Here is an 18,646-nt window from a genome sequence, read left to right as displayed (position 1 = left end):
AGAGAGAGAGAGAGAGAGTTGAGAAAGAAAGAAAGTGATATTAACGTCCTCGAAATGCCTTGAAGGCATATGGGACCAAAAGAACATCATGACTGATACAATCCACTTTGAGTGAAACCATAATAACAATGAAAAGCAATGAGTTGAAGAAAAAACAAAAAAACCTATGTGGTTTTTTGTGTGCGAAATTCTTCAATCACAGCCCGCCCTTCATGATAAACTGCCCACTTTTCATTCTCGCATGCTTGTTGAACTTTTGCAAGTTCGGCTTTCTTAGTTTTGAGTTGCATAGAAGTTAACTCCTCTCGATAATCCAAAGCTTTGTACCTTTAATGTCTCTTTTTTTTGTAATAGAAGATACATTACCAAAAATTACTTTACAAATGGCCACATGGCCGCCATATGATGTACTAGCTTTCCTTCACTAATTACTCCGAACCACAGGTGTAGCTCGGAGTACCTTCATCCAAGTCTCATTCGGTGGAGAATGACACTGCAAGAAAGAGACTTGCCACAATAGTAGCCCTTTTATACGACCTATGTGGCTGTAATACCCACTTTTGCATCAAAGGAACACACAATTATCAAAAACAATTCGTCACTTTCTCAACTGGTCCCCTAATGATAGGCCTCCAACTAGCATGCGTCATAAGAACACCTTCCCTTGAAATGTAATCTTAAACCACTAGCCTTGTATGATTACTTCCTTCCACCATCCCAATACCTTTAAGCTCTCTAGACTGTTGTAGAACTGCCACTTTGTTTCTCTTTGAGCAGAACATCAAGCTTGTCATTTTTTCCTTCGCCACAATTTTCCAAGAAGCTCCTATATTAATTGGTAAAACTCTAGTCACTCTCCTAATCATTAGTTCGCTATTAGATATGTAATGACCTTTTCTTCTACTAATTAGAGAGAGAAATGGAGTTATTTAAAGAGAGACGTGGAGTTAGAAAGGGAGAGAATTGGAGAGAGCTAGGGAGACAACTCTGCGAGTATCATAAAGAGAGAAACCAACCCAGAAGAGCAGACAACCCCCTCTCTCTCTCCCCACACATCGAAAGGCATATACAAAGGCAGGGGAAAAGCACAGTATCAGGAATCGCTTCTCCAGCACAGAGTGTATGGTACGCATGTTGACGGGAAGCCGCTCGCGGCTAGCCAACTGCAACAAGGCAAGAAAATTGCATCTAGGAGGAGTTAGAAGGGCGGATCTACTGTGGGATGAGAGCTTGGGTGACTGGAAGTGGTCGGGCTAGGCAGTAATATCTCACGGCACAGGGATCACGCGAGAGGAACGACGGTTCATCACTGAATCAATATCAATGCACCATATGTAGGCTACTTGTTATTTTCTCGCAAGTGTTTCTGAACCCTAAACCCTAAAAAGCTCAGGTTGGGCTATTACGCTTGGGATATGAAGCTTTTGAGAACATACCTGAACACATGGAAAAGAAAAGGCGGAAAAGAAGCTGCATGCATGCCATGAAATGCAGACATACACAGCAGATAATATACAGAGCAAGCTGATGTTCAATATAACAAAGCATTTACACACGTCACAACTATAAGCAGCAGTTATGAAAAAAAATTGCCACAACGAATAGCAAAGCCACCTTTTGATGTGATTACCCATACAAAGAACCTGCAGAATATCTGTATCTGGCCAAGCTCCTCTTCTGAGAGATTTAAGGAGAGACTATGGCCAGCCTCTCAATAAATAAAGTGACAACTACAATGTTGAAGAATACATAACATATACATGACAAATGATGTTAAGAGTAAGGTAGATGAAAGTTCACATGCAGTGCCATTCCCAGAAACGGTGAGTTGGGCTGTTTGGTATTGCTAGCCTTCAAATGAGGGATACAACAACGAGGCAGCCTTCACTTTGTTACAAAATGTCTTCCCATTTTCTTGGCACTCTGCAGGGAAGACACTGCTGGGGAGATCATTGAGTCATCGGCGTACATTAAAAATGAGCTTGGGTGCCATCTCCACACTTTGAATAAGGATGATATTGACAGCCTAGATGAGCTTCCCAACTGTGCTGACATCTTCTTGAACAAAAAAACAACACACTTGACAAAGCCAACCATCACATGATATTACATCAACCACCCGAACATCAGAGCATGTGCCCGATAATATCAACTCAAGAACACAATTCATGTCAATCCCATTACAGTGCAAACCAACTGTCTTTGCACACCTTGCACTGTTATTATCTGGGAGTTTGCCTTTCCAAGAAACCCTGAAGAACCTCACGATGCACATCCGGCGATGGTTGGTAATTCGGTTGCTGTTGCAAGCGTATCAGGCGAGCATAAACTCCACCCTTCCTCAAAAGTTCTCCATGCCTGCCTTGCTCCACGATTTTACCGCCTTCTAACACAGCAATGGAGTCAACATGCTGTATAGTGGACAAACGGTGAGCCACTACTATGGTGGTCCTGCCCTTCATTAGACTATCCAAAGCTTCTTGCACAGCTCTCTCTGATTCGGCATCCAGTGCACTTGTTGCTTCATCCAGAAGAAGAATAGCTGGGTTCTTCAGCACAGCACGGGCTATGGCTACTCGCTGCTTCTGTCCTCCAGACAACTGCACTCCTCTTTCACCTACCTCGGTGCGGTACCCATTGGGTAGACCACTGATAAAAGTGTCGGCATTGGCAGCTTTAGCAGCTGCAATAACCTCGACTTCGGAAGTACCATCTCTGGCATAGGCAATATTTTCATATACAGAAGTAGAGAATAAGGAGGGTTCTTGCTGCACCAATGCAATGTGCTTTCTTAGGGACTGCAACCTCAGTCTCCTGATGTCTTTGCCATCTATCATTACACTGCCTGATAGTGGGTCATAAAACCTTGCAATGAGGGCTATCACAGAGCTTTTCCCCGATCCACTAGCACCTACCAAAGCAAGGCTCCTGCCCGAGCTTAATCTCAAGTTCAGATCCTCAAAAATTGTTGTATCAGGCCTTGAAGGGTACTTAAACATCACATGCTTGAGCTGTAGTGAGCCTCTAATCTCGCTCACTTCCTCCGCCTTAATGTCATCAGGATCTATTTCTGTTTGTCTATCAAGTACATCAAACACAGAACTCACAGATTGCACACCTTCAATGATGTCAGGAGCGAGCAGGAGGGTTTCAGCAATCCCAAGTGCAGTGACAAGCAGCACTGTGAAGCTCTTCACCATAGGGCCAAATGCAGTGTAGCCATATTTGATCAAATAGGCACCATACCATAGCGTCAAGGCATAGGAGCAAAACATAAAGCACTGTGAAATACCAAAAGCAATCCCTGCAATCTGACCCCTGAAGAAGGACTCCCTTGCAGGTCGTTGAAGCTCACTGCAGAAGAGTTGCAAGACCTTCTCTTCAGCGGAAAACGCTGCCACTGTGCGTATGTTGCCTACGGCTTCACCCGCTACTGAATTTGCTCTCAAGTATGCCTTGAAGGTGTCACCACCAAAACCCCTCAGGAATTGGCGCTGCATACACAGGAGTGGGTCTCTTAGTGCTAAGATACATTTTTGAAACGAGGCATACAAAAGTACCGCCAGATGCAGTATACAGTAAAGTATAGTGCAGGTAATGTGGTTACCTGAGCGACAGCAGAGGAGACTATAAACGGAAATGTAGAGATCATGACGAGGGCAATCCGCCATTCAAGTAGGAAAGCCACTATGAAGGCCGTTGTTATGAGAGACAAGTTGTGTGTCAATGTACAAAGAAGATCCCCAGCTGCAGCCTTAACCATCAACGCATCAGAGGCCAGACGAGACGCTACCAGACTGCTGCTGTTCTTCTCATCTTCAAACCAACCGACTTCATAACGGAGAATGGCTGGGACACATGAACTCAATTAGTCATGAAAGAACTTGTATCAGAAGAAAGAGAGTTTGCTAGATCACAACTACAAGGAAAGGTCTATAATAAACCTGAGAACATCGAGTGTCGCACTCGGAAGGTAACATTCTCCCCCATTACTCCAAAGAAGTAGTGCTCCAAGACAAAGAAGAAAAGAGTAGCCGTGCCAGCACCCAGAAATAAGATACTGAGCTTCCGGATCTCATTAGTTAGGTAACCTGGAGTAAGTGAATAGAAGGCAACTAACCCCTCTGTAATGCCAAGCACAAACAAAGGCATAGACCCTCCAGCAGTTATGGCCCCCAACATGCCCAGAAGACCGGAAGGCCAATCTGGTGCATTAAGTTGCATTAATCTCTTAAGAGAAGGCCGTCGATACAATTTTTGGTGATTGGCCGTGTCCGGTAAACCCATGGACTCCCTATCAGATTGTACACTCAGCCTGAAACTAGAAGCTTTCATGGTGAGGGAGGAGCCACGTGAATGTCTGCAGCAAACAAGCACACCATCAAGCACACAAGTATAATAAAACTACAGTAAAGGCATCTCTATATCTTCATCTGGGTGGACATGTATTTGAATCCTATACCTGCCTGAGCAGACGAAATCATTCCCCACCCCTGGGTCCTGTGGATTCTCATCTTGTACTTTTACAAGGCTAGCATAAGGCCCATCTTGTGCCAACAGTTCATCGTGTGTGCCACTCTCCACAATCTTCCCATCCTGTAATACTGTTATGGTATCAGCGTCTCGAACAGTGGAGAGCCTGTGTGCAACCATGACTGTTGTGCGACCCATCATGATGTGTGCAAGAGCATCCTGTACAATCTTCTCTGAGTCGGAGTCTAAGGCACTTGTGGCTTCATCAAGCAGCAAGATCACAGGATCCTTGAGGACAGCCCTTGCTATAGCAACTCGCTGCTTCTGACCGCCTGACAACTGGACGCCTCTCTCACCAACCTGCAAACAGGAGCTTTAAATCACATGCTAACAACCAACCTTAGTTCTGTGACTGCTTTAGCATTGTATAACTCTCTCTCTCTCTCTCTCTCTCTCTCTCTCTCTCTCTCTCTCTCTCTGTGTGTGTGTGTGTGTGTGTGTGTGTGTGTGTGTGTGTGTGTTTAACTAAGCATATGCCCAAGCCCACATATGCTCTTTTCAGCCAGAGGATTTGTTTACCTGCGTATCATACTTAGCAGGCAGCTGATTTATAAAATCATGAGCGCCAGATATCTTGGCAGCGGCCACAACATCATCAAAGCAGGCATCCTCCTTTCCGAAGAGTATGTTGTCCTTGATAGTCGTTGCAAAGAGAGCAGGTTCCTGGCTAACAAGCCCAATATGCGACCTCAGCCACCTTAATTGAAGGCCTCTTATGTTGTTTCCATCCAGAAGAACTTGACCTTCGTTACCACAGACACTCAAATATGTCAAGCCTGATGTTCCCATGGCACATTAACATGGTAAATTGAATAGTTCAAGAAAATCTGAGAAAACCTGACTGCGGTTCATAGAAGCGCTCAATGAGTGAGATGACAGTGCTTTTGCCAGAGCCACTTCCACCTACTATGGCTAATAACTTGCCTGCAGGGATATCTAAGGAGAAATCCTGAAATATGATGGCTTCTGGCCTAGAGGGATAGGCGAAATTTATGTTCTTTAGCTCGATGTGGCCTTCCACATCTTGAAGAGTCTCCTGTCCTTGACTGCTTCCAGACCCAGGTGACCGCTTGATCATCTCGAGTATGGTGTAGCCTGCAGCTTTGCCCTTGCCAAAAGCTGTCAAGTTTGGAAATGCTTGTCCAATAGCTCTGCAAACGACACAACAATTAGCGCCCACCTGGACCAAACAGTAGTGGCGTTGAACTATGCAGTGAACTGACATTAATGAAAGTATGAAACAAGGTCGATAGCATTGTTGCAGAGTCTTTAGCATACATGCCCCCAACTACTGCATTCAAAATGGTCACAAAAGCTGGACCCCCTCGGAGATGTCCTCGCTGTACCATGTGCCCTGCGAACCATAGAAGAAGCGCCCAAGTGAAATACAGCAGCAGGTATACAGAGCCCATTCCCAGCCCTTTCGCGAGGCCCCCCTTTATGCCAAGCTTGACAGTTCTTTGAAGAGCTTGAGCATACGACTGCACAGCTTTGGCTTCCCCTCCATATGCATACACAGAGCGCACTTGGGCAACCACCTATTCAAAATACAGTTGGAATTATGGGCAGAGAGAGCATGTTCATTCCTTATAAACTACAATGCTATAGCCACTTCAACGTACTCCAAGCATGGTTAGTCATTACCTGTTCAACTATTTCACCAGCCTTGATGTAGGCCTTCTGACTGTTGCTGGTGACGTCAATCATTGCAAAAGAATACACACCACCTGCTACTGCAATCAATGGCACAACTGCTAGCGTTAGCGAGGCAAGCTGCCATGAGAGAGTAAAGCTGACTGCCATCCCAGCAGCGAAGCGGGCCATGTTGTGCATGAAGTTACCAACCTACATCAGGCAAAAACAACAGTGATAGATTAAGTAGACTCAAAATTCAGACGCTACAGCATAGCCACCTCCAAAAAAGCGTTGATGGACTCCTAAGTGTGTCCCTAATTCCATTGCCGTACTCCTTCCAAAGTAATTTAACCGTAGACTGTAGCACCACATCCTCAATTGGCGGAGAATGTGAGAACATGCCTATATCTAAGAATGTTTCACAGCAAAGCCTTGAATACATAAAATCACAATGAAGAACTGATACCTACAGCCCATATTGCAGCACCATAATCCCTTATCATGCAGAGAGTCGCGTCCTCAATAGAGAAATCCGTTATCAAGGAGCTAGACATAAAATCACAATGAAGAACTGATACCTATAGCCCATATTGCAGCACCATAATCCCTATCATGCAGAGAGTCGCATCCTCAATAGAGAAATCCGTTATCAAGGATCTAGACACAAAGACCAGGCAGTTTTACTGCAATCAAAAGAAGGCACGAGGAGATGTGGCAAGAACCAACCTTTTCTCCAATGGCATCCTGAACTAAAAGGGTGTCACTGGAAATGCCCACTACAATTTCCCCCGTGGTAGAGTCGGTATCATAAAACCCAATGTCCTGGTTCAACAAAGCCCTAAGGTACTTAACCCGCATCTTGGAAGCCTGTCGCTCCCCGGTATATGTCCAGCAGAAAACCTCTGCAGTCCAACATGTAAGAACGGCAACCCACAATAAGAAAGAACCTAATTGGCTCAACACTCGCACAGAAAAAGAATATTATCCTTGAGCATTACCTAGCCATGCCACCACGAGAGTAACAATGCCCACATAGACACAATACAGGCAGTACTGCACCAACAAAGAAAAGATCAAAAAAGGGCATCCACATAACAATGGCATGCAATTGCAGCTGTTCTGTTTGATGGTAGGTGCTGAAAAGAAGCAGAGAGCATATGTATCCATACCTTAGAAGCATCCTGGTACAATCTTGGTGGGTCGAGAAAGTAAATGCCAATGGAGTCCACGATGTTGCCAAAGAGAAGGACGGCCAGAGGAAGAGCAGCTCCATGCCCACAAGCTCCTAAGGTGCCTGCTACCATCAGGAGGTAATCAAAGCCCGTGGCAAAAGAGAAGAGTTTAAGGTAAGATACCCTGGGTACAGAAGAAGTGAGTTTTCTGTCATCTTCCTCCTTCGTATGGAGAGAATTTGCCCACAAAGTTTCCTCCTCTGTTACTTTCGATCCAGCCATGCTTGTCTGTGGTGCTGCTTGCCTTTTGTTTAGAAGCTAAAAAAATCCACCGGTAAGTGGATCTCTCTTGCAAGCCAAAGAAGGCTTGGCTAAAGATTGAGCCATTATCCAGCCATTGGATCAAGCTGAAAAGCACAATTATCTACAAAATAACAAAATTTCCATGGACAGAATGCTATTAGACGACTATTTCGTTCTGCAACCCCCTGTTGATGGTTGCTTCCAAGCCAGAGAGTTGCATGCTCTGATTGAAGTCGATGCACCGGTTCCTTTGATCCAACACTTGCCTGATGCAGCCTATGAGCTTCTATAGGCAATCAGAAGGTCGGATAACAGCTCCTGTTGTTAATGGAATGTGCCAGCCACTGCTGCTGTTGATGTGTGTGAGAGCCAACGCCTTACACAAAATGTACCTTGTTACAGTTCTGAAAACAGCATCCGCTCTGCCCTACGATGGGAGTACAGTTTCATGTAACGAGAGTACAAAAGTCTTTCAAGAACTGAGCAGTGAGTGGTTGCGCAGAGAGCAAAGCTAGTGCTCTAAGGCCGAAGTGCTATAATTGTTTGATTCCCTCCCCCCTTCTATTGCTGAGAGATATCTTGTAACCCTCCACGGCTGCTGTCTCTGACAGATGAAGGCCGAAGTGCTAGGGACTGTGGAAACAGAGTAGAAAAGGTAACACAGTGACTATTATGTAGTTAGTAGTGATCACCGACGTGTGACCAGTGACCACCACCCAGCCAATTCATGCATTGATGAAGAAAAACCTTTTGTGCGTGCTTGTCTGTGTGTGGTGTGTGTGTGGTGTGTGGTGTGTGTGTGTGTGTGTGTGTGTGTGTGGAAGGTGTGTGACCAGTGACCACGACCCAACCAGCTCATGCATTGATGCAGAAAAACCATTTGTGCGTGCGCGTCCGTGTGTGTGTGTGAAAGGAGTAGGGCCATAATTACCCAGGTCGCTAAGGCACCAGCTGTATCTAGTCCAACGAAGGCAAACGCCCCAGCCCGAAGGTGGCGGACTCCGAAACCGGGATCGTTTCCGACTTGGGCCGCGGGCGGTTTTGAGATGGTTGCTACCATTTAATAGTGCCCTGACAAGCCTCGCAGAGCAAGGCTAGCAACAACAACCGACAACCCGTGTGGCGGTATCCTTAAAAGCGCCGCCCATCCATCTTCGCCGCTCCATCGACTCTCAGCCAACGCGCGGCACCATTTGGGAGCTTCCACCATCCTACGCCACCGTTTCAGCGGTCCCGCTTCCAGTTTAGAGCGTATTCTCGCATTCTCGCCGCCGCTACCCGCCCGTTCTAAACTTCGCGCCCAGCTTGAAAGTCAAAACCTACCACCATTCGGCGCCCACCTACTCCTTAAATTTGCACGACCAGTAAATGGTTAAAAAGCTTTAACTCTAAAATAGGTGTATAAACCTTTTTGCTTTTAATTAATCTGAAGGCATTTATAACTAAAACTTCCCCTTTTTTTTATATTTGTAATTTTTGAAATGACTGGAATTATAAAAAAAGATACATTGAGCTTTTTATCCGAAGAAGCTTAACTTCACCACTAGACCCTCAACACTAAAAAGAAAAAGAAAAAGAAAAAAAAACCTTATGGCTTCTGCAACCTTGGTTAGTTGACAGATATATGTTGCCAGCTCCTCATCTTGGGAGCTCAACTCAGCAGCGATAGCTTCTTTTTCTTTGTTTATCCGTGAGGCAGTAGTGTTTTCAATTGACTCCTTGCATTTATTGTGTTCTTATTCTTCTTCCAGAATATCAGTGATTATCTGGCCCTCTAAAGATAGGATAGTAGCGGAGCACATCTTCTTCAGGTCCAATAAACCTTTCATCTGAAAAAATAAAGAGTTTTTCAGATCCAAACACATATCAGTTCTTTTATCCAAGAAACAAATGCATTTATGTTCTATTATAAGATCCATAGAAAATATGGTTTGATAATGTTCCATAGCGTGGTTGAGAAGCCATTAGCTTCTCCTAATAGGATTTCTTTCCAATTGGGAGCAGTAAGGTGAGTTAGTTTGATGCACTCATGGAGGAAAGCCAACATAGAGGAGTTCCATACACAGTTTATGAACATGTGGGCTATGGTTTCTTCCTCTCTTTTGCATCTCCAGCAAAGACTTGACCCTAAACCGATCTTGGCAGCCCACTCGTTTGTCTAGAGAGCTTTGTGGAGGATAAGTCACAAGCAATGCGACTTTTTAGGGGCTATTGTTATAGACCGAATATGTTGAAATATGAACTTCCACTGACTATTATGCCAGTTGATGAACCATCTAGCATTAAGTTTGACATAGAGAGATGGCGGAGGAGGAAAGGCAGGAATGGGCAGGAGGTTAGATATTAAAAGGGCCAACTACGAGAGCGGAGGAGAAGAAGACCTCTAACCCGAACGAAGGGAGAGAGGGAAGGATTCCAGAGGTTAACGCTATCTTGAATAAGGCCTTGGTTATTTATCCTGTATTGGTTAGGATCCCATAGGTTAACCCTGTCTTGAAGAATAAGGTCAAGGTCATGGTTATTTACCTTGTAGGGTGTTAGAATTTTCAATCTAGATAGCCATCTTTTGTGGTCAAAATGTCAAATGTTAGCTCACATCCTAATACCTTTCTTAGATATGGCATGAGCTCTTTCTCCTTTCCTCTTGTTGTCTACCTAGCATTGGATCTCTTCTTGGGTGACACAAGGAGAGTGTGGAATGAGCCCCTAGCGGCTTCACATCGAGGAGTTAACCCTCATAGGGTTGGCCAAGTCCTATCCACTGGATTCGACTCTTGCATATATCTTTCTCTTCTCTTTTCTCTTGTGTATGCAAGGTAGTATGTTATTTCTTAACATCTTTGTAGTATGTCATTGTAGTATAGTGGTGAGTATTCTTGCCTGTCACGTGGGTGACCCAGGTTCGATCCCCGGCAGTGGCACCAAAGATGTTAAGGAATAACATACTACCTTGCTTACACAAGAGAAAAGAGAAGAGAAAGATGTATGCAAGAGTTGAATCCGGTGGATAGCACTTGGCCAACCCTATGAGGGTTAACTCCTCGATGTGAAGCCGCTAGGGGCTCACTCCACACTCTCCTTGTGTCACCCAAGAAGAGATCCAGTGCTAGGTAGAGAGCAAGAGGGAAGGATATATGAAGAGCTCAACCTCAACCTCACGCAAATAAGACATGGTAGATAGCAAAGAGACGGTAGAGAAGGAGAGAAGGGAGAGCGTTACTATTCCTACTCACATACACCAACAATCAAAGCAAGCAAGCAACCACACAAGGGAGAGCGTTACCATTCCTACTCACATACACCAACAATCAAAGCAAGCAAGCAACCACACAAGCAAGCAAGCAACCATAAACTCAAATGAGAGAGAGAGAGAGAAAGGCAAACTCAAGTGAGACAAATGGGATTTTCCCTTTTCATATTTCATAAATGTCTTATATACATGAGCTCATATTTACAATGTCTGGGTACAATATCTCTAAGCCACTTTGGGAATCTTGTAACTGCTTGAGTCTCCAGTCCATAAAAAAATTTGCACATGGTGTCTAAGGTTTTGAGAGATGATCTCTGGCAAGAGAGGTAATAAATGATGGAGGGGATGAGGATGTGCTTGAGGATCACCAGTCTTCCAGCTATACTTTATTAACATCCTTTCCATTTTTCAAACTTTGTTGGACCTTTATGAGCACCCATTACCATCTTTGATAGATGGGGACTCTGAGTCCCATGGGAATTCCAAGTAGTTTGAAGATGGATCCTTATGGGATAACTTTGCATCCCTGTTCTAAAAGCCAAATAGGGGGTTCTTTGAGCATGGTTTTGATACCAGCTTACTGTGGTTATTAGCAAATCCTGACACATAAGATAGAAGGTTGAGAGGAAACTCTAGAAGGAGGAAATGGATTATTGATCATTGGATAACATACCATTGGTGTCATCAACAAATTGTTGAAGACAAAGTTGGCCTGAATTGTTTGGGAGGTGAAGCTTGACTTGATTGCATCATCCACTAACCATGAAAGAACAACTCCTAGCCAAAGGTAAGCCTATCCCCAAAAATCAAAAGAAATAAGCTCCTTGAAAATTTTATCCTTTAATACGAAAGGACTGATTGATAAGTCAAGAGCTCGTGTCATTAAAGATTGGATGTGGCAAACCAATTTTATCCTAGACCCTATAGGGTTGTAAGACATCAAAACAGCTGGTGAAATTCTAGATAAGAACCTCGAGATCATATCTAGAGACCATAAATGGTTCTCTACTACAGATCACTCACAATAGGACAAAGGTGCTATAGCACTAGGCATTAAAAAAAAATCTCTACCCCCTCATCAAAAGCATAACCAAAGATACAGAGCATAGATGGGTAGACATTTTCCTAGATTCAGGTCAATAAGTCATTACATTTGTCTCACTATATGCCTTCAGCCCCTCTAGCTATAGACCAAGTTTGTGGTCCTCCTTGATATCCTTGGACTCCCCTATCATCTTAGTGGGAGACTTCAACATGGTGGAAAAAAACCGTGATAGGTTTAAGCATAAAGGTTGTGCAATCCGTGGTATGGAAAAGAAAAGATGGCTTGAATGTAAAGGGTTTCATGGTCTAAATGATTTGGATTAATCCACGTCCTTCACCTAGTCAAATGGCAGGTCTAGTGTGATCAAGTGAGGAAGGCCAGACTAGACAAATGTTACATGACTAATAGCCTCCTCAATGCCTATCTTAACTATGAAGTTAAATTGTTAACTAACATTTTGCTCTTTGACCATAAACCCATCCTTGTGGTTACAAGACCTCCCACGAGGTCATGGTAGGATGGTTTCAATTGGACCCAAAAATCTTCCAACTCCTCTCGGTCAAATCTAGCATCAAACAAATTTGGAAGATCAACTTCAACTTGGGGAAATACCGCTAGCACTTGGGCTGTAACTATTTAAGAATCTCAATCTTTCCTCTCTAGGACCAAGTGAGAGGTCACCAGAATTAGGGATGAGAGAAGAAACAAGAAGTATGATCATGTTAACAAATTGGAGCAACAAATCAATGAAGGCAAAGATATACTCTAGGATGAGTGTAACATGTCCATCTTCAATAATAATATATGTCCATTTAATAGATGAATTTATGGTCCTTTTTATAGTATCCATTTTTATAGATGAATTTATGGTCCTTCAATAATAATATATGTCCATTTAATAGATGAATTTATGGTCCTTTTTATAGTGTAAAAATCATCAATTTTAATAATTGAGCTATTTCCACTTGGAATATTAAAAATTTGAGTCTAAATTTGAGATATACGCATGATTTTACCCTAATATAGGATTTTACAGCACTCAAAACAGACACCGGAATAAGCCTCTACGCCAATTTTTAGTTAAAGTATGATAAACTTTTGACTGTAATAAATTCATGTCTAGGTGTCTGATTAACAAACAGACTGCACCCCTATGACTAGGAAAACACCTCGGACAATCTCACAAAAAAAATCGTAGCTCTCTCGGATGCACCAGCATGCATATCGAGATCGACGCTCCAAAAAAGGGGTCCCCATTCCAAAAAGATGTCGTACACATATCCTGGCACCCATACAATGGCTAGGAAGGACCAAAGGCTGGCCGCCCTAGTGTATGGTCCCAACTGGCCACCATGTGGACACCCATGTGATCACTGGTCCGGAAGATACACGTGTACCCTACCTTTGGGCCACGTACAGGCACCACCCCTTTCCCTAGACTCATGCAGCCACCACAGATCGGTGTACTTTCAACATGCACCATCCTTTGCACCCTGCTTTTCTCTCTCTTTCCCTGTACTTGTACCCGCCACCAGCCCCTATATAAACCCTCAATACCCCCTCCATGGCTGACACCCGATACTTTGAGCGGAGACTATACCCGACAGCTCGTACCCGACAGACTGTCTCCCCTTTTCAGCCCATCTCCAAGTAGGCTCTGTATTTTCTTCCAGCAGCTAGTCCTTCTCTTGTGAAGGAGGTGTCCTACACTTCTCTCCCCCCCGTGTGAATAGACTTAAGGGGGAACTCTCCTTCTCCCCCCTCTGGTTTAGCCTTGCCCCCAACTTAAGGACACTCTACTTTTTGCCCCCCCCCCCCCCCGGTACAAAGATACTTTTTGCCCCCCCCCCCCCCCCCCCGGTACAAAGATACTTAAGCAAGTACACTTTGGCTCTTAGAGGCGGTTCCCACAAGTGAGTTTTATGCTCATAAAGTGAGCAAATGAAATCCGAATCACAATCTGACTGAGGCGTTGCGTTCGCAAGGTGGATAGTATGACTCCTTCTGGAAGGCCCCAAAATGTTACCTCAGAAAGCGTGCATAACGACCCTAGAGGGATGCCCCGAATGCGGTCCTAGCTCTTCCCGTGGGAGTCCCACATGGAGCCAATGACCAGGTTAGCAGGGTGCTACTTTTTCTTGTTTTGAATTTACCAAATTTCTTGTCGCTTTCTCGAGAAGATAATGTGGTTTCTTGTATCCTATGATTTAGTTAAACAATTGTGTTGCTATCTTGATTAAGTTAAAGTACAAGTACATCTTCTCCTTGCCTTGATGTACATCTTCTTCCTGCCTTTATGCTAACCCCGTTCTTATGCTTGTGTAGCCGGGCGGCGACGTTAGCGAGGCCCCGTGTTGGCCCAAGGTATCCCTCCTACCATTGGGAAGTTGGAACTCGCCGGCTTGGGTGACTGTTATGAATGCTGCCTAGTTCTATGGGCCCAAGATAGTGTGGTAAATAAGCCTACCCTAGTGCATAGACATCCCTCTGAGGAGCGGGAGGATCTAGTGACGGAGCCTGAGAGGGTGACAGGCCGGCTTGAGTCCTCGCCGGCTACCAACAACGATGAGGTGTATGGTCCCATAGGGATTGCCTAGTCTATGGAGACTGGAAGGCCAAATTCTAGATTATCGACGGAATAAAATAAGCCTTGATCTGGCTATGGATATATTTGAATATTATATCTATTTTTAATTAAATCCCTTATTTTCTAGTATTGTTATATCATTGTGGCTGTTTTAACGAACACTGTGTAAGGTCTCTAATTAAGAAACTTGTTTATATATGTCGCATAGCATGGTAGAACTAATTAGAAAACAAAATTGATGCGTGACTTGGGTGGAAAGTGGGAGGACGGAATCCTATGACGGCACCATCCTATGGATGGGTGGATCCGATTAGTCGGGTAGCTTTTCAACAAAATTAATTGAAAGCTATATGTTAGGTAACTAGGTCCCTGGGCAGCCCTGCTCTAGAGGATTAGGCCAGTGGCTGTGCCTCGCGTAGACGAGAAAAAAAGCGTTGTTTTTCTAAGAATCAAGAATAGAGGTTGCCCAAGTTAAGGTCAATCACTCTATGGGTGATTCCATTTTAAGAGTCATTTAGGAGACCACGCTCCCCTTGTGAGATAGAACTAGGTCTTACCTATTAGTTATATCCTCGCATCTTTACACGATTGAGGTGTCGATGAGTATAAAATTTTTCTTTTGTTAGACTTAGTAGACTATCTTAAGATTTCCCCCTTTTAGGTTGGGGGACCTTACACTGAGCTTCTTTAAGCCAAAGTTGAACTCAAGCGAGAGAAGGAAATTAGGTGTCAAAATATTCATCTATACATCATAGAGTTGTGGGCAAATGGAATTGATAGACCTTTAAATGAGTTCTTCAATATCCTTTTTAAAAAGAACAAAAACGAGAGATTTCGTATGCTTCTTAATAACTATGGCATCACAGCTGAAACTCTTGAGAGGAGAATCTTCAAATAGCACATGGATTCTATGTTGACATATTTAGGGACCCCCCTGTAAGATCTCCAAAGAGAACAGAGGCTTATGCCTACATAGCCAGATGTAGGAAAAAAGTCATCCCCAAGTCCATAGCTGCTACATTTGAGGAAGACCTCTGTAACGTCCCTCCCAAGCCATGTATGTATGTGTCTCTTTTAATATAGATTTCAATAAGAAAAGAGAGTCTAATTAGAAAGAGTGAGACAATAAGGCTAGAAACATTAGGAAAGTGTTAGAATAAAAATATTAGCTCTAAAAATCCTAAAAGAAATAAGAACATAAGAATAGTTCTATTAAGAGATAAGTATCCCCAAAAATAGAATTTCGAGTTTAGGTGATAAGAGGTCATATTTAGAGTACTTTTACACATTTAGAGTCCATGCATACTAAAAATGTGGAAAAACAACGCGTTTCCAAAGATAGTGCGTTTGTGGCTATATACACACGTTTTTGCCTATTCTGCCCGCGTTGGCTTGTAGACCGGATGCCTTCCCGTTCTTTTGACTGGTTATATGACCATATTCTGAGTTTTTATCAGAGAGTTATGGTCGAAACAGTTTGCTGTTTCTGTCAGGGTCTCTACATAGAGAAAACTGTGAGAAGACAGCAACTAGCCTCAAGGTAATCCTAGAGTTTGAGATGCATATATCCCTTCATTCTTATCTAATATCTCAGAAAATAAGCTTAGATTTCTATGGTCTTTCGGAGGAAGAGACCGAAACTCCGTAGCTTTTCTTTTAGACATCGAATACTATGCTGTAGACCTGTAGGAGAAGGCTATTTTGCCATAGATCTTAGAAAGAGAGAAGAATCATAGTATGAGTAAGAGGAGATAAAGCTTGGAGATTATTGGATGATTTCAATCAAAGGACAAGATATTAGAAGACTCTATTCTCATATGTCAAGTTCTAAAGCTCTTGTTAACAAGCAAGGACAACGAGATAAACGACAAATTTCTATAAGGTATATACATATTTTGTTTTTTATTTACATATCATTCTTAGGGGTTGAGGTATGGCCCCGGCTTCTCTATTGATTGTTACAGTGATCTATTTGATTGATTTACCATTTAAAGTTTGTATTCTTTTAAGCAATAGCATATGCCTTAATAAAGAATGACTTATCGTAATCTCAAGTTGAAATGCTAAAATCTTTGTGAAAAAGATTGTTTTCTTAAAGAAGGTGACATGGATCCTAGTCATATGGTTTAGTGAGTAAATGGATTGTTATCTTGGTTAAATTAAGGTACAGGTACAACTTCTCCCTGCCTTGACGCTGCCCCGTTCTTGTGGCTTGTGTAGCCGGACGGCGGAGACGTTAGTAAGGCCCGGAGTTGGCCCATGGTATCCCTCATACCATCGGGAGAATGAGGTTTGCCGATTGAGGCAAGTGATTGTGATGATGCTGCCTAGTTCTGAGGGCCCAGGCTAGTGCGGTAAATTAGCCCACCCTAGTGCGCAGACATCCCTCTGAGGGGCGGGAGGATCGAGCGATGGAGCCTGAGAGGGCGACAGGCCGGCTTGAGTCCTCGCCAGCGGCCGACGATGAGGTGTATGGTCCCGTAGGGTTTTGCCCAGCATGTGGAGGCTGGAAGGCCGAATTCTAGATCATCGGCGGTATAAAGGAAAAGAATAAGAGAGCCAGTTTGGCTTGGATGAAATTGATTCGATGTTTAGACTAGGTCTTACCTATGAATCGTATCCTTGAATCTCTACATGGTCAAGGTGTCGATGAGTAGGAAATTTTCTCCAAGTTAATAAGACTTAGTGGACTATCTTAAGTGTTTCCCCTATTTGTGGAAGGGGAGAACCTTACAAGTGGTATCAGAGCCGATCTTAGTTCCTAGGATTTGTTTTTCAAAGGTTAACTGTCAAGGGATTAAAACAAGTGATTGTTTATCATATGAGGACGAATCAATCATCTCTACTGGCCATAGAAGTGGTTTGAATATCCTCACATGTTGAGACAATCATCTTATGAAATTGTGCTTGTATCTTGGGGGTGCACACGCAAGATATTTGTACAATAAACTTGAGAAATAAGATTGGGGAGAAAACCTTTTGTGAGGAAAAACATAGGGTGATTAAATGAAGAAACTAGTGAGAGACTGGATAGAAGGATAGACCGAAACTTTGTTTAGAGAAAATTTCAAGATATATCTCATTAACTTGCATATTATAAATTATTAAGATTATAACTCCATTAAGATTTGAATAGTTGACATGTGAATGCCATCCATTCGATACTTTACACTAGGACGATCATCCAAGATCTAGAACCCATCTCAGACAAACATGAGTCTAACTTCGGATGTGTAATTCCCAGAGGATCATGCTCTTAGATGTGTTAATCCCAAGATACTAGATGTGTAATTTTCAGAAAACTAATTGTCTTAGATGTGTCAATCTTGATAATCTTTCAATCCCAAGGTACCAGATGTGTAATTCTCAAAAAATGAAGATCTCACATATATTAATCCAGAGTGCCTTTAGATGTAGCGCTATGATAAGTATTTGATAGTTTTGAGCTTTTCATGGATACAATGAAAGAAGCAAGCTCACCCTCGCTCGCGTCTAAAAATCGTAAGAAATGCTAAATTAGTTGGGAGCATTGTTGTCAATCTAACCATTGGAGCTAGAAAGTTAGAAGCATTGTTGTCAATCTAACCACTACTGGAGCTAGAATCAGTTATGAGATGCCATGAAAGTACACCTTCGTGAAAGGTTTTATCCTCTAGGATTTCGAGTGGATAAAATGAACGAATTTTTAGAGCTAACCCAAGAAAGTAAGACCCTAAAAGAATACCACAAAACTTTTGTTAGACTTCTCCGATTTGCTCCAGAGATGGATGAGGTAACTCTTCTCCATCGATTCATTTGGAAGCTTAATCTACCTTTGAATAACCTCATCAAGAATGTGAAACCAGCCTCTATTTTAGAAGCCATAATAATAACCAGAGACTATGATAAAGTTTTTATATAGAAAGTGTCGAGAAGGACATGAGTCCTTCCATGTTAATCAAGAAGAGGTCTCCTAATTCAAGAGAAACGTCAAACCCATTGGCTACAAGGAATCATGAGCTAGAGCAAAAATTAGGTCAAGAAATAGAGATAGCAGAGTTAAAGATAATCAAATTCAACAAGTATTTCTATAAGTAAATAGAAGAGGATTGGTGCAAGATTTATGTGAAGTAATGTGCATG

At 43.0% G+C, this 18,646-nt stretch overlaps 1 protein-coding gene across 3 annotated transcripts; it reads right to left on the bottom strand.

The window, feature by feature from the left end:
- Positions 1-1,600: 1,600 nt before the first annotated feature.
- LOC147628576 (ABC transporter B family member 10-like) lies at positions 1,601-8,676 on the bottom strand. 3 transcript variants are annotated; one of them, XM_086813776.1, is made up of 12 exons: positions 8,575-8,676; positions 7,338-8,276; positions 7,167-7,221; positions 6,895-7,070; positions 6,178-6,378; positions 5,812-6,071; positions 5,371-5,684; positions 5,053-5,276; positions 4,463-4,833; positions 3,945-4,360; positions 3,608-3,849; positions 1,601-3,494 (listed from the first exon to the last, which is right to left on the bottom strand). In XM_086813776.1, the coding sequence occupies exons 2-12, from the start codon at positions 7,620-7,622 to the stop codon at positions 2,223-2,225; spliced, it is 3,816 nt and encodes a 1,271-aa protein (XP_086669902.1). In that variant the 5' UTR covers positions 7,623-8,276; positions 8,575-8,676; the 3' UTR covers positions 1,601-2,222. The 3 variants fall into 3 exon arrangements, with proteins under 3 accessions (XP_086669902.1, XP_086669901.1, XP_086669903.1); XM_086813775.1 differs by lacking the exon at positions 8,575-8,676 and having other exon boundaries at positions 7,338-8,350; XM_086813777.1 differs by lacking the exons at positions 7,167-7,221; positions 7,338-8,276; positions 8,575-8,676 and having other exon boundaries at positions 6,178-6,266; positions 6,895-7,009.
- Positions 8,677-18,646: the final 9,970 nt, after the last annotated feature.

The sequence above is a fragment of the Cibotium barometz genome, chromosome 19 (genome assembly GCF_041138505.1).
Source record: "Cibotium barometz isolate CiBa-2024 chromosome 19, ASM4113850v1, whole genome shotgun sequence".
In the NCBI taxonomy this organism is placed as follows: domain Eukaryota; kingdom Viridiplantae; phylum Streptophyta; class Polypodiopsida; order Cyatheales; family Cibotiaceae; genus Cibotium; species Cibotium barometz.
The sequence above is the reverse complement of the archived record's forward strand: the minus strand, read 5'-3'. Positions and strand labels throughout refer to the sequence as shown.